The sequence below is a fragment of the Belonocnema kinseyi genome, chromosome 8 (genome assembly GCF_010883055.1).
Source record: "Belonocnema kinseyi isolate 2016_QV_RU_SX_M_011 chromosome 8, B_treatae_v1, whole genome shotgun sequence".
In the NCBI taxonomy this organism is placed as follows: Eukaryota; Metazoa; Arthropoda; class Insecta; order Hymenoptera; family Cynipidae; genus Belonocnema; species Belonocnema kinseyi.
In genome coordinates this window covers 30,917,374-30,942,467 of record NC_046664.1, presented here as the reverse complement: position 1 = coordinate 30,942,467, position 25,094 = coordinate 30,917,374, and the positions used below count along the sequence as shown (strand labels likewise).

The 25,094-nt window shown below is 27.2% G+C and overlaps 1 protein-coding gene across 1 annotated transcript in view; it reads right to left on the bottom strand.

Annotated features, from left to right (window-relative positions):
* Positions 1 to 2,204: 2,204 nt before the first annotated feature.
* The window catches only part of LOC117179003, a 107,342-nt gene continuing 84,452 nt past the window's right edge, over positions 2,205 to 25,094 (bottom strand). The window contains exons 14-15 of the mRNA XM_033370613.1: positions 22,214 to 22,489; positions 2,205 to 2,291 (exon numbers count right to left, since the gene is read on the bottom strand). Of these exons, the coding sequence (XP_033226504.1) occupies positions 22,234 to 22,489 (256 nt within the window). The 3' untranslated portion in view covers positions 2,205 to 2,291; positions 22,214 to 22,233. The remainder of the gene's footprint in view (positions 2,292 to 22,213; positions 22,490 to 25,094) is intronic.

The following is a 25,094-nucleotide window of genomic DNA, read 5'->3' as shown; positions in this document are numbered from 1 at the left end:
GTGATTAGGCAAAGTTTCTCTCTAGCAAAAACATTGGATGCTAAAGTCCGAGTTTTTATATTTTAATAAATTTAAATTCAATCTTTAACGACTACTTCCGACAAATAATTATTTGAAGAACATGAAAAAAATCTGCCGGGAATGCCGCTAGGCGTTCCCGGTTCAAATCCGGACTAGGGCAGATTTTTTTCTTGTTTTTCAAAAAATCTTTTACCCTACGTAACCTTTAAATATCGAATTTTATTAATTAAAATTTTATATTAAAAAAAATATATAAATTTGAAAGCCTAACAAACTCAAGCTAGACTCATACATGACATCAAAATAACCTTAAAATTTGAAATTCCAAAATAAAAATCTTTATATTTGATGAAATTAAAAATTGAAGACACTGGAATTTATAAACGTTTGTCGGCAACGGCAAAGGCGTCAGCTAGTTGTAAGTTCTACTCCCCCCCTCCCTTTAACTACATCGCGAGTTTTATAGGGATAATTAGCCGTGAGATTAATTATCTACGGTCGACTAGTCGCGCGCGAAACGCTTATCTCGAACATTCTCGGTACTCGGTCCATGCGACAATAATTTCAAACCACATCTAAAGGCAGCCCGTGAATGCTTTTCGATTTTTCAAAGGGAAAACTTCTGTGGTTTTGCTTTACGGACTTCGGGAAATTGAAAACACATTGTTTATGTTCCTGAAATAGTGGAGTCATAAAATATCGTGAGCAAGGTAATATAGAACGATAATAGAAGTGATATACATGTTTTCCTGTGATAAATTTAATTTTATATTTGATTTGTGATGTTTGATTTTCTTGTCAATTAGGCTCAGCTTACATATTTTGCTATTGCTATTTTTAAATCAGTTGATCATTCAAATTCAACTCAGTTGATTAATCAATTTCAACTCAATTGATCAATCAATTTCAAATTAGTTGATCAATCAATTTCAACTCAATTGATCAATCAATTTAAAACTTAATTGATCAGTCAATTTCAACTCAGTTGATCAATAAATTTCAACTTAGTTGATCAATCAATTTTAACTAAGTTGATCAATCAATTTCAACTTAGCTGATCAATCAATTTCAATTCAATTGATCAATCAGTTTCAACTCAATTGATCAATCAGTTTCAACTCAATTGATCAATCAATTTCAACTCAATTGATCAACTAATTTCAACTCAGTTGACCAATCAATTTCAACTCAATTGATCAATCAATTCCAACTCAATTGATCAATCAATTTCAACTCAGTTGATCAATAAATTTCAACTCAGTCAATCAATCAATTTAAAACACAATTGATCAATCAACTTCAACTCAATTGATCAATCAATTTCAACTGAGTTGATCAATCAATTTCAACTGAATTGATCACTCAATTTCAACCCAATTGATCAATCAGTTTCAACTCAATTGATCAATCAATTTCAACTCAGTTGATCAATCAGTTTCAACTCAATTGATAAATCAATTTCATTTCAATTGATCAATTCATTTCAACTCAGTTGATCAATCAATTTCAACTGAATTGATCAATCAATTTCAACTGAATTGATCAATCAATTTCAACCCAATTGATCAATCAGTTTCAACTCAATTGATCAATCAATTTCAACTCAGTTGATCAATCAGTTTCAACTCAATTGATAAATCAATTTCAACTCAATTGATCAATTCATTTCAACTCAGTTGATCAATAAATTTCAACTCAGTCAATCAATCAATTTAAAACTCAATTGATCAATCAACTTCAACTCAATTGATCAATCAATTTCAACTCAGTTGATCAATCAATTTCAACTAAATTGATTAATCAATTTCAACTAAATTGATTAATCAATTTCAACTAAATTGATTAATCAATTTCAACTAAATTGATTAATCAATTTCAACTACGCTGATCAATCAATTTCAACCAAATTCAATTGTCTATTCTTATACGGATTGTTTGTATTTTTGCATTGATAAAAAGTATTGTTTTTTATTGCTTTGTATGTTTGACAATGCTGTGTCATAATAAAAAAAATATTCAAGGTCTTCCTTTAAATGTGGTCATTTTTGAAGTTATAAAGCCATACAAATATTATTTTAAAACGGTCAAAGGATCTTCAAAAAATCTAAAGACGTGACGTGAAAGGAATTCTTGCAGCAATAAACGGTCGGTTTTTATAGCTTACAATAAAAGACGAATGTTTCATTTGGATGAAGATTTTCGGTGTTATAGACCAAATGGTCAGTACCTGTTTTCGAAGTATTTCCTGTACTTTGGGCTTCCGACTCTTTCTGCAACAAGACAAAAAAGTAGAACACGTTAGGTTTCTTATATTGGATATCTGATATTTTTCTAATTAAAAATATAAATTTGTTCAAACTTTAAAATCCAATATATATTTATTCTAATATATATTAAAGACTGTACAGAAAATAACTTTCTTCTATAAAGGTTTTCGAATTGATAATGAATAAAATGACGAAAAAAGTTTGAGCAATATTTTATTAGAAATTAATAGAAGATTATGATAATGATTGAATTTTGTGTTTCTGCTCGTATTCAATGGATTGTTTGTAGAATTTATCTGGAATGTACATAACAATTGCACAAAGGATGAATATTTTATGAAAATAGTTAAGCAATTGCAAACAAATTCTATGAAAACTCTACAAAAATGTAATAAAACATTTGCATGCATTTTTTTGCATACCGAAATAAGAATTTTATCTTAGTTTTTCAAATTCAAATTGGCATGATACGTTTTGACGTTTATGAAAAAAACGGAGAATTAACAATTCTTTTTATTCAGATAATCCTGTTTACCTCTTGAAACAAGTAAAAGAAAATTTTATTCCGAACAATTTCAATTTTGTCTCAAATGTGTTCACAACTTTGTACATTAAAACAAATTTTGTAAAGGAAAATTATAAAAATTATATACAATTATATACAAATTATTATTCAAATTATACAATTGTTAGAAGAAATTCAAAAGAAAAAACACAAGAATTGAAGTTTAAAAACAAGAGTCTTGGATTAAATTTGTAGTTTTATTATAAAAAGCAAATCTTTTCAAGAATCCGATCTTTATAACCAAATAGCATTTGCACTTTTGTTTTATAATCAATATTTTTTTAATTAGTGCATAAAATTATTCATATTGATATTTTTACAGAAATGCAAATAATTTTAAGAGAAAGTGAGCAAAATCTAATAAATCCATTTTTCTGCTGTTGAAAAATTGAGATAATGATTATTTATGTACAATAAACAATTATCAACTTTTCTAAACTAGCACTGAGGATCAAAAATACTGTGCCAGATTTAAAAAAGAAAATTTGGAAAAATTCTAAGGCATCTACAGGAAAATAACAATATAAAAAATCATATATATTTCAAATAAATTTGGTAGAAACATCATGCTAAATTATTTTAAACATTTTATAAATATATTTCTTTTAGTAGAAAACTATTTTATTTTGCAACATTTTTGTTGCAACTTTTACATCTTGCATCATGCCTTTTTATAAAAAATGAGCTTTAGACTAAGCCAAAGCATATTTAAAAATTTACATTATTTCAGTTATTTCTAGTAGAATCAGACAGTGTCTCAGAGAACTTCATTTTCAAAATTTCCTAATTTTTCCTTGTCCTTGATCATTATTAATCAAATAACAGCATTTTAATCTCGGAATACTCTTAACGTCGAATTTTTTATAAGCGGAATGAAACATTATTCCAGGCACAAATTAAACATGTTTAAAACTATTAATCTATTTTAAACAAAAAAATAAATTTTGAACATAATGGTTGAGTTACATACCTAAAAAGATAAATTCTAAACAAAAAAGTGTAATAGTTTATATTTTAATAAAAAATTAAATTTATATAAAAAGAAAGAATTTTAAAACCAAAAAGATGAATGTTTAACAAATGAAGATTTTTCTGTCAAGAAAGAAAGAAAAATTTATCTAAATTGTTGAACCTTTAAACCAAAAATAGAATTTTTTCTACAAAAACTAATTTAATTTTCAAATAAAACGTGACTTTTCAGCAAAAAAATTAATTTTCTACGAATCTGATGCATTTACCCATCAAAAATAAAAATTAAAACTAAGAAAACTATTTTTGACCAAAAAAGGAGAATTTTCGAATAAAAAAGATCAATCTTAAAATAATGAAGCGACTACATTTTTAGTTGAAAAATTAATTTTAAACAAAAAAATGTCTTTTCCACTAAACAGTCAAATTTTCAACCAAAGACATAAGCTTTCAATAAAAAAAATACATTTTTCACAATGATTCATTTTCAAGAAAATAGTTCAACTTTCAAATAAAAGAAAAGAAAAATAATTTGTAACTAAAAAGTTGCATTTTTATAAAAAAATGAAATTTCTACTAAAGGAGATGAATTTTTTTAATTCAAAAGAAAAAAAGAAAGAAAAAATTGAATTTTCTGTCCAAAAAGACGAATTTTTAACCAAAACGGATTTCTTTTTCATAAAATTATTTAATTGTCTACTAAATAGTTGAATTTTCATTTAAAAAAGATATTTCTACTAAAACAGATGAATTTTTAAACCAAAAAGATTAATTTTGACAAAATTGTTGTATTTTAGGTTAAAAAAGATTTCGGTTGACTTTTTACGATTAAAATATGAATTTTTAACAAAAAATAAGTTTTTACGAAAAACATTGAATTTTCAGTTAAAAACACACATTTTTTCGACCGAAAAGGATGAATTTTTACCAAAATAGTTTAATTCTTTGCCAAATAGTTCCATTTTTATCCAAAAAAGATGGGATTTGCAATAAAACAGATGAGTTTTTAATAAAACAAACGACACATTATTTTATAGTAGAATTTTCATCCTGAAAAGATTTTAGTTTGGCTTCTAACAAAAAATATTAAATTTAATCAAAAAGTACAATTTCAAAGAAATAGTTAAATTTTTAACAAAACAGTAGATTTTTTAACCGAAAAGTTTTCAACCAAGTTTTCAACCAACCTGCGGAATTGTCAACAAAATGGTTGCATTTTTAGCCAAAAAAGACGTAATTTTTTCTAAAGCAGATTAATTTTAGAATCATCAAAAGAGAAATTTTAAAAAAAGTTTTTTATTTTTCAAACGAACATTTGAATTTTTATTCAAGAACGATAAAAATTCATCTAAAGCTAATGAATTAAAAAAAACTTTTAAAAAGTTAAATTTGTATCTAAAGAAGATTCCAGTTAATTTCCCAACACCAAAACAAGAATTGTTCACAATAAATCAAATTTTCTGCTAAATAAACGAATTTTTAACAAGATTGTTGAATTTTTAACCAAACGGTTGAATTTTTGTCCAAGAAAAATAAAAATTCTACTAAAACAGGTCAATTTTTAAATCAGAGACAAATTAAAAACAAACGTTGAATTTTCATCGAAAAAGATTTTAATTGACTTTTCAACACAAAAATAAGAATTTAAAACAAGCAGTAAATTTTCTAAGACATAGTTCAATTTTTAACAAAACAGTTTCATTTTTATCCAAGAAATATGCAATACTTCGACAAAAAATAATTAACCTTTTAATCAAAAAGTCAAATTTTCAGAAATAATAGTTTTCATTAAAAAAAGATTTTGGTTGACTTATCAGCAAAAAAATATGAATTGAGGTGACTGATGCAACAACTCGACAAGCGCTCGAAACCGCGTAGAAGTATTGTCCACCCGGGAAAATCTATCGATAAAAAAAGTGGCCGAACCGTAAAACAAAATATATTTTCGTCTTCAGCTTGACCCGGCTGACAAATTTTTCTCGTGATACTTTTTCATTCGATAATTATTACTCAAGATAAACAATAAAAACTTAGAAAATTTTCCGATCAAAAATCGATGCTTTGTAAAACACAACTCGCGATTATTCAGCCGTTTGTTGGTAAAAAAAACTGTAAATCTGTATGGTGTATTCTCAATATATAAGCGATGACCATAAACAACTCACTTTGTTTAAAAAGCGAATATGTTTGTTTTTATTTAATGGGAAATTGATTCCGAACTAAAACCACGTTTCGCCAAATTCGACCAGTGGGACGGTATTCGAAAAAATATTATTTGTAATAACTTGTCACAAGAAAGTTGTACACTAGACTTTGAGAAACTTTTCCTGATAATTTGAAGAAAATCCGTCACAATTGCCGAAATAGCAGCGAATTGAAGTCATCACACGCTGCCGCTGCAGTGCTTCGCTCCAGCGGCAGTGTTTTGACTTAACTCGCTGCCATTTCTACAATTTTTGACCAATTCTCTTCAAATTTTCAGAAAAACTTTCTCAAAGTCTAGTGAACAACTTTCTCGCGACAAGTTATTTCAACTAATATTTTTTCGATGACTGTCCCACTGGTCGAAGTTGGCGAAACATGGTTTTTGTTTGGAATCAGTTTGCTATTAAATAAAAACAAACATATTCGGTTTTTAAACAAAGTGCGTTGTTTATGGTCATCGCTTATATATTGAGAATACACCATACAGATTTCAAGCGTTTTTACCAACAAACGGCCGAATAAGCGCGAGTTGTGTTTTACAAAACATCAATTTTTGATCGGAAAATTTTCTAAGTTTTTATTGTTTATCTTGAGTAATAATTATCGAATGAAAAAGTTTCACGAGAAAAATTTGTCAGCCGGGTCAAGCTGAAGACGAAAATATATTTTGTTTTACGGTTTGGCCACTTTTTTTATCGATAGATTTTCCCGGGTGGACAATACTTCTACGCGGTTTCGAGCGCTTGTCGAGTTGTTGCATGCGCCACCTCAATTTCAAAATAAAGGTTAATGTTCTACGAAAAAAGTTGAATTTTTACCCAAAAAAAAAACGAACTTTTAATAAAACAATTGAATTTTCAACCAAACAGCATGTCTTTTTAAGAAGATTGTTAAAGTTTGTACCAAACAATAAAATGTATAACTTGAGCTGTTACGTAATTTAAGTACGGTCCTTAGAATTATTTGATAGATAATTTTATAATTTAAAAAATAATCGTATTTGACATTTTTACAACCTTCCGATATTCCCTATACAATACTGAATACTCCCTGCAAAACAATTTGGGAATTGGCTCCTCGATTCACAATTCATTCCAATATATTTGAATAAAAAACAATTATGAATCAGGTGACAAATCCCGAATGTGAATACCGCTCTCTTATTTTGCGCGGCAGTATAGGCTATTCCGTAGCCAATATTTAAATGAATTCCAAAATCGGTTACGAATAAAACACTAGACCTTATCAAATTGCAATCGAGAAACGAAAAAAAAGAATTGCGAAATAGAATGATTTCAGATTAAAATTTCGAAAATAGGACAATGTCAAAATGTTTATAATTGAATATTTTAAGATTCCAATTTTGGAAAATCAAAAATTGAAAACTAGAATTTCAATAATTTTAAATTTAAAGCGATTATTTTTCAAGAATTTAATATTGAAAACTAAATTATTAAATGTTTCAAAGTCAAACCTTTTGATTATTCTAGAATTTTAAATTGTTATTACATAACAAAATTATAATTTTACATTAAAGCTGATTAGATCAATTTTTCTCAAATCAAAAAATTAATAGAATTATCCTAAAACAAACTTTCAAAATATTAAATTTTAAACAAAAAGTAATTTTTCTACGAAATGGTTAAATTTTCTTTAAAAATGTAGAATCTTCAACTAAAAAGTGTGACTTTTAAAAAAATGGTTTAATTAAGAATCAAACAGTTGCATTTTTATTTAGAAAGTATGAAATTTCTTCCAAAGCAGATGAATTAAAAAAATACTATTTTAATAGTTAAATTTTCATCCAAAGAACAGGGTGACCGTTTTAATCGAAGAAAAAAATCTCCGTCTTTTTTCCCAGGTCGCAAACATTATCCCCGGTCAATAAAATTTAAAAAATCGAACTCTATTCTAAAAAATTTTCCATTTAAAGTATTAAAAAATCAACAACTAATTAGAGCATTCAAAGTGGAACTCTTAAATTTTAAACTTTTAAAATTGAAGTTTTATAGTTTTTCGATACAAAAATTTTGTATTTAAATTCTCAATAACTTAAACGAATAAAATGTACGGTACTATCACTTTTCAAATGAACAGTTTAAATGAAATGCAGAATTTTTAACATTCCTAAATTATTGAGTTCAAAGTTTAGATTAAGTTTCAAAAATATAAATCCAAGTTAACATTTTACATACTCTACATTAAAGAATCAATAAATAATATCAAAAAAATTATATTATTAATTTATTTTAGGCTAGAAACATTAAAAATTTAATTTATTTTAACTCAAAAGTTCATAAATTAGAAGTTAAATTATTTTTACTTCAAATAGTTTAAAAATCCTTGAAAAGCTTTAACATTTTATTTTTAAATCTTGAGAAATCTAGAAGTTGTTTTAAATTTTTTTCAATTTAAAATAAATTCTTTCAAATTTGGAATTATAAATAATATATGAAAGAATATATGCAAATACCCACAACCTAATTTAAAACAAAATGTAGATTCTTTCAGATTTCAAACAACAAATTTCATAGGAAAATTGAAAATGATATTTTATTTAGAAATTTCCAGATTTGTCGAAGAAGAAGCTGAAAGATTTTAGGAATTTATTAAGGGGGGAATGGGGGATAGAACATGAAAAAAACGCTTTTTTATGAATTTTGATTAGAGATCTAGTTAAAGTAAATGTATTGCGATGTTTTGCATGTTATAAAGTATTATTTAAAAAGTAATTAGGAATTTTTTTGTAAAAAAATATCGTGAAATAAGCCAGTGGCAGAGCAATTTCGAGTACGCCTCTTGAAGAAGATGATTTGCGGTTCCAACGATATCTCAACGTAGATTTGTCGGAAATCAAAAAAGTTGCAAAATTTAGTTAAATTATAAGCCCCTCCCAACGATTATTTCTAGGATTTTTTTTAATTTTTACGAAAAATCTCGACATTTTTAAAGTGAAAAAAACGTTAATATGACCAAATTTAAACAAAAATATCGTTGGGGGGAGGATTTTGATATGTAGAAAAAGTTTAGAAAGTTTGAGAAGGAGCTGTTCAGTAGTTTTTGTAAAATCGCAGGAACGAACTTTTAAAAAGTGGTTTCGAGAAAAACTCGTTTAAAGTTTTAAACAATGAAAAGGTGAAGAAAAAAATTAATTTTTTCAACGATTTCAGCTCCTTCTTTTTTCCATTACACTGTACACACTTCACGAACGTAAAAAGTGTAGTAAAAACTAGTGAAAATTCTATTATTATATAGTATTTTTCATTGTCTTCTGGCACGTTTCTATATTTTCAAGCGCAGCTGCGGTCTATGAGGAGGGTCGACTTTAAATCTATAACTTCAAGAGTTCTGCTCCGATTGACTTAAAATTTTGACACAATATTTTTAAAATATCTTACAACAAAAAAAAAAACAACAACATTTTTTTGCAAGTGCTTATCCCCCATTCCCCCCTTAATAAATTTGCAGGATTTTCTAAAAATTGTAGGAAATATTTTCAGGGGCGCACATTCCCTCCGCTACCGGGGTAGCGACGGGCTATGGTCTTATAAAAAAAAAACGCTTTTTCTTCAATTTTACTTAAAATCATGAATTTTTTAGTATTATTTTCAGTAAAATCTATATTTTCCCGTCCGTCTCAATCACCCCCCCCCCCCCCCCCCCCCCCCAGTTGGGGTAGCAACCACTACTTTTCATACATGGTTTGTGCGCCCCTGAAGATTTTATTCATTTTAAAATATGTTTAGAAATTCTGAAAAAAATTCTAAACACTTCGTTTAAATTACTTGACATCATATTAAGTTTTATATTAATTTATAAATTTTTCAAAATTTATAAATATCTCTTAAAATCACTCAATTTTTGTTACAAATAATAAGTGTTCAATTATTATTTCTACATAAAAATTCAACAACTTTTCTATGTCAAACAATGGAGTTACAAATTGTTTACTTTTAAATATTTGGCTTCAATTTACTCGTATTAAATTAATAGTCAAATATTGTTAAATATTATATAATTATTATTTTTCTTAGTTAAAAAAATGCAAATTAAATAAATTAATTTAATTTAATAAAAGCTATTAATTACGAACATAGTTTATAAAGTTTCAATCGCATATTTACATTTTTTTAATAACTATCAAATAAGTTATTATTTAGTTTTTAAAACTTGAATCCATTTTAAAAATTATTTATTATATTTACAGTTGATAAAATAATACTATTTTTTATAAAAAAATTTTAATTGCAAACGCTTTTAATTTTTAATTGTCTCAGTCTTCAAGACTGCACTTTAAAATTCTTCAAATTCAAAATATATGCCCTAAAATAAAAATACAAAATGAAGTTTTTTTAAAAATAAAACATTTGCTTAACGCATTTTAAACTGAATGATATAATTGTAAAAGGTTTCAATTTAACTAATTGTTTTAAAAACAGTTGAAATCGAATTTGGACAGATTTTTCTTCTGAAAATTTGTAACATTCCCGGTCAAGAAATAAATTCCCGGTTTTCCCGGTTTCCCGGTCCAGCGGCCACCTTAAAAGAAGATTCCAGGTCACTTTCCAACGCCAAAATAATTTAAATTGCAAAATTAAAACCTATATGAAAGGAAAAAATTACAAATTCAGCGCTCAACATGTAAATTCTGTAATCTACATTTGTAACCGGTTACGAATAAAACATAAGACCTTATCAAATTGCAATCGAGAAACTTTAATTATTCACCTGAATATCAGGTGTGCTCTCGTCTGAGCGAAGCGACGTCTTGAAAGTAATCGGCATCTGCAGTTCAGTTTTGTTTGGCGCCTTGCCTTTAATTCTGCATCGAATGCCATTGATCAGCGACGTCATCGAACTCTCTTCCTGTTGCTGCAGCTGAATCACCGTACACGCACTGTCAAATTGCACACTCTTCTTGCGTTCCGAAACGGGAGAAGAGTTGTTGCTCTTAATACAAGAGTGCCTTCTGGGCCCATTCGGTCTTAAACTCTGACCAGAGGATTCAAATTCTTGCTTCGAATTTACCACCAAATTCAAAGTCTTATAATAACCGATTGAAGCATTCTCTTCCAAATTCCTCAAATCCATCAGCAAATCATGATCAGCCTCTTCCTTTGATAACAAATCCTGATTTTTATCCTTTGTATTACTTTCCCTAACCACAACATCTTTAGCCTTAACATATTTATCATCGGTACATTTATCCTTGATATCTGTATCCCTGATATCTTTAGCCTTGATATCTTTAGCCTTGATATCTTTATCATTGATCTCCTTATCCTTAAAAGCCTGAATACTCGTTTCTCGCTTGATCTCGTAATGCTTAATGAAGTTCCTAACCCTACCGGGAGTTATCGCAAAAGCTTCGGGGGATTGGTCGATACTTAGGGCTATGGGAGTCTTTGCATTATTGTCAATACTATTATTACAGGTTTTGGGACTTCTCCTAGCTATGGCACACTTATTGACACTAATTAACTGATCCTCTAGGCTCGCCGAGGCTTTGCTAGAATCAGTGACCCTGGCACTTGCGCTACCAATTTCCTCGACTCTAAATTCATCAGTCTTTTGATCACGCACACTTTCAGCCGGAAATTTTGCGTGATTGTCACTTGGACTATGAATGATCGGGTTACTATTTGCAACGCTTTTTAATTTTATCGCACTAAAATTGCACAGCAGTTCGTTTAGCAGATCACACTTCGCCTCCCCAAAACTCTTCTTCAAAATCTTTCCCACATCCAGAATTTTTTCTTTTGGAACTTCAATATTTGATTTATCAAATTTGGAAGACGTCCCTAGATTTCTATCAGAAGTTGAGTCATCAGTTTTCGGATGAGTCGCTATTATCTCGCAAGGATCCTCGCTGAGCATCTTGTCTAAGAAAGAATTTCGTCTTACGCTCACTGGGACAGAAGACACTTGAGGACTTGGATCACTTTTTATTTGAGATTCCTGATTTGTCGAAAAAGAGTCTATGGATATTTTCTTCTTAGAATTTTCCTCGGTAGTTGTAACTTCTTGATTTTCAAGAATAATATTTTGATTATCAGGATTTTGAGAGGTATCCATTTCAAAAGTTTCATTTTCTTTCAAGATAAGTTCCTCCAAATCGATGGCATCTTCGTAACTCTCACTACCAGAATTCTGAGTTTTGAATCTTTGCATTGTCGAAAAAGGGGAAGCTTCTTTAGGCTCTTCTAAATTTTCATTAGGGTTTTCAGATTTTGGAATGTCTGATGTGAAGTGATCAGAATCATCCTCGTCAGATGAGATTAATTCAGGAGATCTTTCGATGTCAATTTTTGCTTTATATTCTATTTCTGTTTCTTCATTTTTATCAAAATTCTCACAAATCAAATCAGTTTCTGACAAAACTTCAACCAAAGTCAGATCATTACTCTCACACAATGAGGAATTAACGGGATTTTCTTGGGAATTTAAAAGCTGCTCCAAATCGTTATTTAGAGATTCTATATTTTGCAGACTATTCAATGTGATGTCGGAATTTTCATCAGGAGTAGAAGAGCTGGGTGATTCAATTACAAATCTAACTTTTGTGTTGTTTGGCGCAAGATTCTCTGCACTATTTTCCAAGCTTTCCACTCTGAATAAATCGGTTCTTTTAGTTCTATTATTTCTGTCGATATAGTCATCAAAGATAAATGAGCTTTCATCAGATGCTACAAATTCTGGATTATCAAAAGAGTTTTGCCAGGTCCCGAGGCACTTCTCAAAGGGGAGATTGGTTGTCGTTACTCTGAAGCAGACTTTGCTCTCGTCAATTAAATTATTGGAAGAAAAAGTCTCATCGAGGGAAGTTTGGTAATCGCGGTTTAATATCGATCCGGCCACGACTGTCTGGTAATCTTGGAAGGTGAATAAAAGTGGAGGATATCTGTTTGGTTCGCGATGCTCAGGAAAATTAATACCCACATTCCGATTTTGGGAAAGGTTTTGATTCGGGGATAGATTCTGATTTTGGAAATTTGTCCCTGCTTCTGTGTTGCTGTTTTCTTCATCAACGCTACATTTGACTTTGTCAGGATTTGATTTTGTCTCTGCTGGTAAATTATTTTCAAGATCGGATTCTGGTTTCTTAGCATGTTGAGAATTATTCACAAATTGACTTCTTTTGTCGCGAGCTTTTTGCACTGGTGGAGGCGGAGGTGGAGGCAAACGAGGTTTTCTTTTAGGCGGCGAAGATAGTTTCGATGTTGGTTCAGAAGCTACTATTGCAGAAAGATTGCTTTTTCTTTTTTTTCTTCGTGGAGGAATTGGCGGGGGCTGGGGATCAATTTCGTCATCTAAAAAAAATAAATTAATACCAAATTGAAAATCTCTTTTGTTCAGAAACTTTCAAGTTATATAAACTTCTCTTACCATAGAAATGAAATTTTAAAAAAATCTGTGTTTGGTTTGCAAATTGAAAAATGGAGAACACTGGTAACTGGTGAAGGTTGGAAAAGTGGAAAATAAACATAGAAGCGAATCGTGAGATTCAAAGGTCGAATTGGCTTCTTTAAGAGAATGTCGGTTTAAAAATGTTTTATGTGATCGAGGTAAGACCAAAGGTAAAATGCTCACTTTTATTCATAATAAACAGAACTGGCTTCGCAGACAGGATTCCGTAGAGATTTGCTCACGTGGAACACAAAAAAAAACGAAGGTTTTGATTTTATTTCATGTCATTTTTTCACAAACCCTTCTTGAACATGAGCTATGTTCGCTGTCATGGTCAATGCCAAACTAAAAAGAAATTGAATTGCTTTCAATGTTCGTATTGCACAATATGATCAAATTACGGTGCAATTTTGTTTGCGTAATTTGTTATGCCTTTTACTTGATTCAAATGACACTAGCTTTTTTTGTAAAAACGAAACGCAAAACGCGACGTTGGCCACGAGGATAGACCATCGGTAAGATACTAAAGGTGATTCCTTAGAAATGACATTCGATCCATATCGCCCCTCTCTTTACCTCTTTTCAACCGGTAATGTCTTGCGCGTATAAACTTTGATCGTCATTTAAAAAGACTCATAAACACTTCGATCACTTGTAGAAATTTGAACAAGGCAGGCATGAATTTATCTTCTGATCTCAAATATTGGGATTGGCGAGTTGAAAGTTTGACGATCCGCTAGGGGACCGTACTTAAATTACGTAACACTTCAGGGGGGGGGGGTCATGTACGTAATTTTTGCATATTCGCAAAAACTTTTTCCTGACGATTACATTTTTGGTTATAAATTTGATTGTTTGCTAAACATTCGTCTTTTTGTGTTAAAATTTAGCCCTTTTCGTAAAACATTAAGCTTTTATTTAAAATTCATATTTTGTTGCTGATAAGTTATCTGAAATCTGTTTTGAATCAAAAATATTTTTTCAGAAAATTTCTCTTTTAGATTTAAAAGTGCATCTTCAGTATAAATATTGCATCTTTCTTGAAAAAAATTTACTTTTTGTTTAAAATTCTATTTTTTGTTGTTGAAAAGTCAATGTAAATATTTTTGAATGAAAATTCAACTCTTCTTTTGAAAATTTGTCTTCATGATTTAAAAATTCCTTTCTTTTAGTAGAATTGGCACTTTTTTGGACAAAAATACAACTGTTTGGTTGAAAATTTAAAATTATTGTTAAAAGTTTTGTTGAACAGTCATACTTTTCGGTTGAAAATATCGCTGGTTTTTTGAAAATTTAAATATTTCGGAGAAAAATTACTTTTTATTTCCATTTGATATTTTGGCGTTAAAAAGAGAACTGAAATATCTTCTGAATGAAACTTCCACTTTAAAAAAAAATTTTTTAATTAAAAATGTATCTGTCTTAAGAGAGATGTTATCTTCCTTAGATATAAATGCAAATGATTGGTTAAAAATTAAACAATTTTGTTGAAAGTTCATTCTTTTTGGATGAAAATTCAACTGTTTTGTTGAAAATTTAACTAGTTCATAGAAGATTTGCTTTTTGTTTAAAATTTATATTTTGGTGTTGAAAAATGATCTGAAATCTTTGCTGGATGAAAGATGAACTCAATAAAAAATGTGTCGTTTTTTATTAAAAATTCATCTGTTTCGCAAGAAATTCAATCTTTTATTGGTCAAAAATACAACTATTTGGTAGATAATTCAACGATTTTGTTAAAAAGTCATCCTTTTTGGTTAAAATTTCATCTGTTTGGATTAAAAATTCCATTTTTTTCGTAGAAACCTATTTTTTCTTAAAAATTCATATTTTGATCTTAAAAAGTCAAATGGAATCTTTTTCGGATGAAAATTCAAATATCGAAAAAAAAATTTTTAATAAAAATTCATCTGTTTTAAGAGAAATTCAATCTTTCTTTTTGATAAAAATCAACAATTTTGTTAGAAAGTTTTTTTTTTTGGTAAAAATTCGTACTTTTTGATTAAAAATTAAGTTTGTTTTGTAGGAACCTTTTTTTTGTTAAAAATTCATCTTTTTATCGTGAAAAGTCAACTGATTTTTTCTTGAGTTTTAAACTATTTTGTTTGAAAGATTTGGTTGAATCACTTTCTTAAGAAATCATTTTTTTCCTTAAAGATTTATATTTTTTGTTGAAAAGTCATCTCTTTGGTTGGAATTTTAACTGTTTTGTTTAAAAAATTATTTTTTAATTGATAATCCTACGAATTCGGTTAAATTTAAGCTACATTGTTAAACATTTACTTGTTTGATTGAAGGCTTATGTGTTTGGTTGAAAAATTTAACTGTTTATTCGAAAAACCTTTTTTGGTTTAAAATTAATTTTTTAACTGAAAGTGTAACTTCCATTTCTTAAGATTGATTTTCATTAGTTGAAATTCTCTTTTTTTATTAAAAAAAAATCATTTGTTTGTCTTAAATTTCATTTTTGTTGGGTAAAAATGCATCAGTTTTCTGGAAAATTAATTTTGTGCTAAAAAGTCACATTTTGGTTTCCAAATTCAATTTTTTAAGAGAAAATTCGTCTTTTGGTTTGAAGGTTTAACAATTTAGATCAACTTTTTTTTAATTCTTGAATGAAAAATCTTTATTTGTAAAAAAATCGTCTTTTTGGTTTAAAAAATTTTTTTTGTATAAATTTCATCATTTCCGATTGAAATAGAAACTTTCACACTTTTTTGTTTGGAATTTATCGTTTTAGGTTGAAAATTTAAGTCTTATGTTCAAAATTTAATTATTTTGTCAAAACTACAAGTATTTTTTTTTTAATAAGTCATCGTTCATAGTAGAAAATACATTTTTGTGTATAAAATAAATTAATAAATTTATATCTGAAGTACTATTTTATTCCGCGCACAAAATATTCAACGAAATATTATGTTTTTGTTTTTTACAGGGGAAGAGGGGGGGGGTCTTATAGAAGGCCTATAATTACGTTACGTAATTCAAGTACGGCCCCTAGTGGATTCAAAAGAATTTAAAAGAACGCGTCTAAGTTCAAGTTAACTTCAAATTAAATTAATAATTAAGGGAAAAAAATTTTCGCGCCCTATATAGAAAATGTATTTATTTTTTCTTTTCGTTGAATTTAAATGGAATCATTATAGGATTTTAAAATCATACCTTAAAGGCCAAGTTTTGAAAAATATGATCAAGATTTCTCACTTAGATTAGTTAAATATTCAGAGAATAAAAAACTGAGGAATAAACTACCAGGATAAAATGCCTAGAAATATAAGTGGCAGATAACGTCATCTTAGTTTTTCTGTCATCCTGAATTATTAAAGTCAGTGATAAACAGAATGAGGGAACATAATGATTAAAATGCAATTTGTCTCATTGTCACCTAAGATATGTATCATCTGAGCCGGCGCAGTTGTTACACAACTCCTGAAGCCTTTTTACAAAGATCCAGACATGGATAGTACAAAAAAATAATACAAAATAAAAAACATTTTTTTTATAATCATCTACTAAGTATTTGGAATTTTTCGTTTTTAATTTAATTTAATTTAATTTTAATCTTAAACAAAATTCTCATAAAAAATCACCGATTTTTATTTTACTCTTTTACAAGTTGGTAATTCCCTTTGATTAATATCTGATACGATTAAATTCAATTAAAAATTGCATTTGGAACCACTGGAAAAACTATTTCATGATCTCAGAGAATTTAAAGTTATTTCAGAGCGCGAACAAGAGGGAACGCTAGCAGCTATGTACGAGTAGATAGAGGGCTTCGCTAATCGGATGGAAAAAAATTCGATTAGCAGTTGTGGGTGGAATGGGAACATTTCGTTTTCAGATGAACATAGATTTTGTGCAGCTAAATTTTCCACAAAATTAAAACTGGAGAGAGAAAAGCCCGATTCTTCGAAAGTTACTATTTCCGGAAATTAAGTTATCAATTGCTTTAAAAAAATGTTTAGTCTTCGCCGGTAATATAAAAAAGTTTTAGTATTTGCTAAGAGAGACCGCATTTCAAACGCGGCTAAAAGAAGGGAAAATAGAGTAATTTTTTCAACAGAAAGGGGGAGAATAAGGGAGACATTAACAGCCAACATTCGTTTTTATATATGTAGAAAAGAAGAAACAATTTTTCTATAAGAAACGTTGTATCTTCAAATAATTTAAAAAGTTTTTTTTTTATAACTTCTGCTATTAAAGAATTTATTTTTACAAATTGGATACAGTTACAAGGAAATTATCAGAGTTTCGATTTTTTTTAAATCTAATAAATTTTATTGCCGGCTGAGAGTCCATTTGATGTCTATTAATTTGACATGACATTATTTCATAGCACTGATCCGTTTTAGACATAATCTAAATTTTTCTAATTTTTGTATTGGATTAAAATATCTTTTCATAAAATTCTCATGTTAAATTCAATACTTTAAAACTGGAGAAAATTCAAATGTTGAAAGCGCAATTATCAATTCTCAATTTTTTTTCCTAAATTTTCAAAAAATATTTATTAAGTTTTCAATTCTCTTCAATTTTCCATAGTTGAAAGTACGATTATCATTCAATTATCAGATCTTTTCCGTTTTCAACAGTCGAAATTTTTCTTTTCTTTATTTTTCAACATTTAAAAATTTAATTTTTAATTTTCTTAAATTTCCAACAGTCAAGAATTCATTTTTTAAATTTTCTTCAATTTTAAACTATTGAATTTGCTACTGCTAAAAATTCGATAATAATTTTCAACAGCTGAAAATGCAATTTTCATTTTACTAAAATTTTCTACAATTGAAATTTTGTTTTAAATTTTAATAATTCAATTTTTAATTCTCTTAAATGTTCAATACTTCAAAGCTTCATTATCAATTTTATTACATTTTTAACACTTAAAAATCCATTTTTCTCTTATTTTTAACAGATAAATAGTCTTCAATTATTTTGACTTCTCAAGAATTCAATTTTGATTTGTTAAAAACTTAATTATCAATTTTCATACATTGTCGACATTTAATACTTAAATTTTCCTTACGTTTCAAAATTTGAAAATTAAATTTTCTTGAATTTTCAACTGCAGAAAATGGAAGAAAATCTAAAATTGAATTTTCAATTCTTAAACATTCAATTGTTGAAATCTTAATTTTCTTTAAGTTTCAAGAGTTGAAAGCTCGATTTAAAATTTTTTTCATTTTCGACAACTTAAAATTTCAAATTTCTTAAATTTGGTTGAAACTTGAATTTCCAACCACTGAATTTTTCATAATTGAAAATTTAAATTGAAATTTTCAGCAGTTGCAAATTTAATTGTTTAAGAATGAAAAATTGGAATTTCAATTGTTTAAAATTTTTTAAACATTTAATTTTCAACTTCTGTAACGTAAAGAAAATTTAAGTTTTAACTGTTGAAAATTGATGGAAATTGATAATTAAATTTTTAACAAACAAAAATTAAATTATTGAAAAGTGAAAGAAAATCGAATACTTAACTGTTGAATATTGGAGAAAATTGAATTTTCAAGCGTTAAAAATTTAATAAAATTAATAATCAAATTTTGATGTATTAAAAATTGCAGACTTCAAGAAAATACAAATTCCAACTGTTGAAAATTGAAGAAAATTCAATTTCCATTAGATAAAAATTAGATTGTTAAAAGTAGAAATAAATTAAAAATATAAGAAAACTGAATTTTCAACTATTAAAAATCGAAGAAAATTAATAACTGAAATTCCAACTATTGAAAATTGAAAATTGAATTATCAACTGCAGAAAATTGAAGAACATTGATAATTGAATTTTCAAGAGTTGAAAATTCAATTGTTTCTGATTCAGAAAAATTGACTTTGATAAATAAATATTTAAATTCATAAAACAAAATTGCGATCATAGTTAATTTTTTCAAAACGGTCGCAATTGACAAATAATACTTGGCAATATAATATTGAATTCTTCTTAGATTTTTAAAAATCCATTCTTGGTGATATAAAAAAGTCCGAAAAAAATTTAATTTGTTAAATAAATCATTTCTGTATGTTTAAAATCGTTCTCATAATCAAAAATATTCCTTTGTTTTAAAGAATGCCATTATTGATTGAAATTAATGATTTAATTTTAAATATTTAAATTTTAAATGGTTCAGTTTAAAATTAGCCAAGTAAACATTTATAAACTTTTTAATAGTAAAATTTAAAAATATAATTTAAGGCGTAAGAGTTTAGATTTTTAATTGTGAAATTTCGATTTAAAATTTGCTTGCAATTTACTGAATAGGCTTATATAAATTACATGTAAAATTATAAATGAATTGCCAATTAAATAAAAAAGGAGAATTTTTCAAAAAAGTGGAATAGAAAAGGAGAATGTAAAAAAAAAGAGAAAATACATGAGAATAGGGGAAACGCAGGGGAGAGAATATGATCGTTGTCCTAAATAAAAATGTAAAAATCTGCTTTCCGTAGTTTATAAGTTTTGATCCCGGGCTCCTGGGAACTTTTGCTCTTTACCATTTTTTATCGTTATTCGTATCCTTTTATTAGATTGTTCCTTTATTGGATACTAACTTCAAAGTAGTTGTGACAATAGTCAAAAACGTGAAGGGAGAATGAAGAAGGAAAAAGTGGGTTAAACAGTATTTTTATGTGTCGATCAAGGATTGAATGAGAAAGACACGATCGGCACTTTCAACTTTAAGGGGATAATTTCCTTTTAAAGACAGAAATACATGTTGGGTACTTCCACTGAGTTTACGATATATTGATGACAAAGTTTGTGTTTTAGAACTTTTAAATCTGAAAATCTAGATATCTTCAAAATGTAATTTACATATTTTAGTTTGACCCTTAGTTGTACTAAAATCAATTTTTTTATCAAAGATCTAAATTCATTATGGTTCACGATATATTGATGACAAATTTTGTGTCCTAGAACTTTGATATCTAACAACTAAGATCTCTAAAAAATGTAATTTATAAATTTCAATTTGGCCCTAAGTTGCAATAAAATCAATTTTTGAACAAAGATCTAAATTAATTAAGGTTCACGATACATGGATGCCAAAGTTCGCCTTCTAGAACTTTTATAGCTGAAAATTTACATATGTAAAAAATGTATTTTATAAATTCCAGTTCTAGAACTTTTATACCTGAAATTTAGATCTCTAAAAAATGTAATTTATAAATTTCAATTGGGCCTTTAGTTACAATAAAATCAATTTTTGAACAAAGATCCAAATTCATTAAGGTTCACGATACATGGATTACAAAGTTCGCCTTCTAGAACTTTTATAGCTGAAATTTTATAACTCTTAAAAATGTAATTTATACATTTCAGTTTGCTTCGTAATTGCACTAAAATAAATTTTTGAACTAAGATCTAAATTCATTAAGGTTCACGATATATGCATGTCAAAACTCGTATTCTAGAACTTTTATATCTGAAAATTCAGATCTTTAAAAATGTATTGTATACATTCTAGAACTTTAAAGTTCTAGAACTTTAAAAATCTGAAGATCTGATTTAGATCCCTGAAAAATGTATTGTATAAATTCCAGTTTGTTCCTTAATTGCACTAAAATCAATTTTTTATCTAAGATCTAAATTCATTAAGGTTCACGATATATTGATGACAAATTTCGTGTTCTAGAACATTGATATCTAACAATTTAGATCTCTAAAAAATTTAATTTATAAATTTCAATTGGGCCTTTAGTTGCAATCAAATCAATTTTTGAACAAAGATCTAAATTCATTAATGTTCACGATACATGGATGGCAAAGTTCGCCTTCTAGAACTTTTGTAGCTCAAAATTTATATCTCTAAAAAATGTAATTTATCAATTCGAGAACTTTTATATCTGAAAATTCAGATCTCTAAAAATGCATTTTATAAATTCCAGTTCTAGAACTTTTATAGCTGGAAATTTATAACTCTTAAAAATGTAATTTATACATTTCAGTTTGCTTCTTAGTTGCATTAAAATAAATTTTTTGAACTAAGATCTAAATTCATTAAGGTTCACGAGATATGTATGTCAAAGTTCGTGTTCTAGAACTTTTATATCTGAAAATTCAGATCTCTAAAAATGTATGTTATAAATTTTAAAACTTCAAAGTGCTTGAACTTTTAAATCTTAATATTAAGATATCTAAAAAAAGTATTTTATAAATTTCAGTTTTTCCTTTAATTGCACTAAAATCAATTTTTTATCTATGATCTAAATTCATTAAGGTTCACGATATATTAATGAGAAATTTCGTGTTCTAGAACTTTTATATCTAAAAATTCGGATCTCTAAAAATGTATTTTATAAATTCAAGTTCTAGAACTTTTATATCTGAAATTTAGATCTCTAAAAAATGTAATTTTATAAGTTTCAGTTTGCTCCTTAGTTGTACTAAAATCAATTTTTGAATAAAGATCTAAATTTATTAAGGTTCACGCTATATGTATGTCGAACTTCGTCTTCGAGAACTTTTATATCTGAAAATTCAGATCTCTAAAAATGTATTTTATAAATGCTAGAACTTTTAAATCTGAAACATCAGATCGCTAAAAAATGTATTTTATAAATTTCAGTTTGCCCGTTAGTTGCACTTAAATCAATTTTGTATCTAAGATCTAAATTCATTAAGGTTCACGATATAAGGATGACAAACTTCGTGTTCTAGAACTTTTATATCTAAAAATTCAGATCTCTAAAAAGTGTATTTATGCATGTATGTCATTTATGATTGTAATATATCACATAGATAAATAAAGTAAATAAATTAATGATTATTATGTACCTAAATTAAGATTTTCTTCACTAGATGAAGACTTGACGACTTGTTCTGCTAACGTCGAAATCTTCAAGACTGAGCATCATGCTCGCAGACTGCAGAGCACGAGGATCGATTCCTTCGGATATGGTATAAGTGCTGTCCAAATTGTAATTTTCTGTTGCAGTCGATGTTGAACTACTGTAAGAATTCCAAGTATTTTTTTGCTCTGATGAACCGTCGAGCCATTTTGCTGCCATGCTCCAAGTATCAGTTTCCGAAGAGATGTTAAACCTGATGCTCCTGAAGGGAAAAAAATCATCATCAGCTAATATTTTTCCTATTTAAAGATCAATATAGTTACCCATAAAATGTTTTTCAATCAACTGTTGTTTTATCTCAACATATTCCTTTTCTATCCACGTAAATCCTTTTCTTCTTTACCTCTATATATTTAATCGCCATCCTATTTTTCAATCTCCTTTTTTTATTCCAGCCCATTCACGTAAATATTTCTTTATCCTTTTGTACGTATAATCATCTAATTTTTTTTCTTAATTCCTGCATTTTATCTCAAACTATTTCTCATCGATCCCGGCAATCATTTTCTATGCCTTGAAAAATAATTCAACCTCATTCCGTTTTTCATCCCCTCATTTTTAAAGCAGTCAGTTTACACTAATATCCATTCAATATGCCTATAGTGTCTACGTGAACGTGAGGAAAATTATAAACTTTGGTAATAAATCAACAATTAAAATAAAAAAATGATTTTCAGAATAAGTATAAAAATTTGCCTAACTGAATTTGATCTGACAGTTAATCTGGGTATTATTGAATTTTTTAACTAAGAAAAGTACATTTTTAACCAAAAATGGAATAGTTAAACTTTTAATTTAAAAAAACTAATTTGAAATGATGAAAATACGAATTTTTTACGAAATAGTTAATTTTTTTTGCTTAATTATTCAACTTTAAATTTTAAATGATGAATTTTCTATATAAAACAGTTGAAATTTTGATTAAAAAATTCAGGCTCATACCAAAAAATACGAATTCTTAATCAAATTCAAGATAAATCAACCCAAAAGTTGAATTTTCAACTGAACTAGATATATGTTCAACAAAAATTAAATTTTTAACAAAAAGTTTCTTTTTATCTTTTTGAATCGGCAAGAAAAAGAAACACATTTTTATGAAAGAAGTTCAAGTTTAAAATCTAGTTGCTAAGCTTGTAACCAAAAAGATGAATTTTCTACCAAAAAAAAACACTATTTTTTACAAACTTCAAGAATTCTCAACCAATATGTTGACATTTCAAATAAAAAAGATGAATTTTTAAACCAAAAGATTAAATTACCAGCGAAAAAGGCGAATTTCCAATCAAATGTAAGAATTCCCAAACAAGAAGATTATTTTTTACGAAAATAAATGTTCCTTTAATTTTTAAGAAAGTAGTTAAACTTTAAAACCTAGTTCCTACATTTTTAACGAAGAAGATTAATTTTTAAACAAAAATATTAATTTTCTACCGAAAAAAACGACTTTTAAGAAAAATTCAAGAATTCTGAAGCAAAAAGTTGAATTTTCAAATACAAAAGATGGATGAAACCAAAAGATTAATTTACTGCAAAAAAAAAAACGATTTTTAACAAAATTCAAGAATTCTAAAGCTACAAGTTAAATTTTCGAATAAAAAAGAAGAATTTGTAATAAAAATCAAGAGTTCTCAACCAAAAAGTTAAAGTTTCAACCAAAAAATGAATTTTTCATAAAATTTAAGAGTTCGCAACAAAAAAGTTGAATTTTCAACTAAAAAACTTGAATATTCAACTGAAAAACTTGAATATTCAACTGAAAAAGATGAGTTTCTAAACAAAAAGATTAACTTACTAACAAAAATCACGAATCTTGAACAAAACTAAAAAATTCTCAACCAAAAAGTTGAATTTGCAACTGAAAACGATTAATTTTTAAAACAAAAAGATTAATTCAATACCAAAAAGACCAATTTTCATTAAAATCAAGAATTTTCAACCAAAAAATTGAATTTTCAACTAAAAAATATGAATTTTCAAGCAAAAAGATTAATTTGCTACCAAAGGTGAGGAATTTTTAACAAAATTTAAGAATCCTAAACCAAAACGTTGAATTTTTAAGAAAGAAAGAAAATTTGTTTTAATTTTTAAGAAAATAGTTCAACTTTAAAATCTACTTGTTAAATTTTCGATAAAAAAATGAATTTTTAAATAAAAAGATTAATTTAATACCAAAAACGACGAATTTTCTATCAAATTCAAGAATTCCCAGCCAAAAAATTGAATTTTTAAATTAAAAAAATTAATTTTAACTAAAATATTGATTTTCTAGCGAAAAAGACGAAGTTTTAACAAAATTTAAGAATTCTGAACTAAAATGTTGAATTTTTAAGAAAGAAAGGCATTTTTTGAATTTCATAAGAAAGTAGTTCAACTTAAGAATCTAGTTGTTACATTTTTGATTTAAAAAAAATGAATTTTTGAATGAGAGGATTAATTTACTACAAAAAAAGACGTATTTTCAATTAAATTGAAGAACTTTTAACAAAAAAGTTAAATTTTTAACTAAAAAAGCCGTATTTTCAATAAAATTGAAGAATTCTTAACCAAAAAGTTGAATTTTTAACTAAAAAAATTTTTTAATAAAAATATTAGTTTTCTACCGAAAAAAACTAATTTTAACAAGATTCAATAATTCTCAACTAAAAAATTGAATTTTTAACTAAAAAATATGAGAATTTTTAAACAAAAAGAATTATTTGCTATCAAAATTGACGAATTTTTAATAAAATTCAAGAATCCTGAAACAAAAAGTTGAATATTTAAGAAAGAAAATTTGCTTTAATTTTGAAGAAAGTAGGTCAGATTTA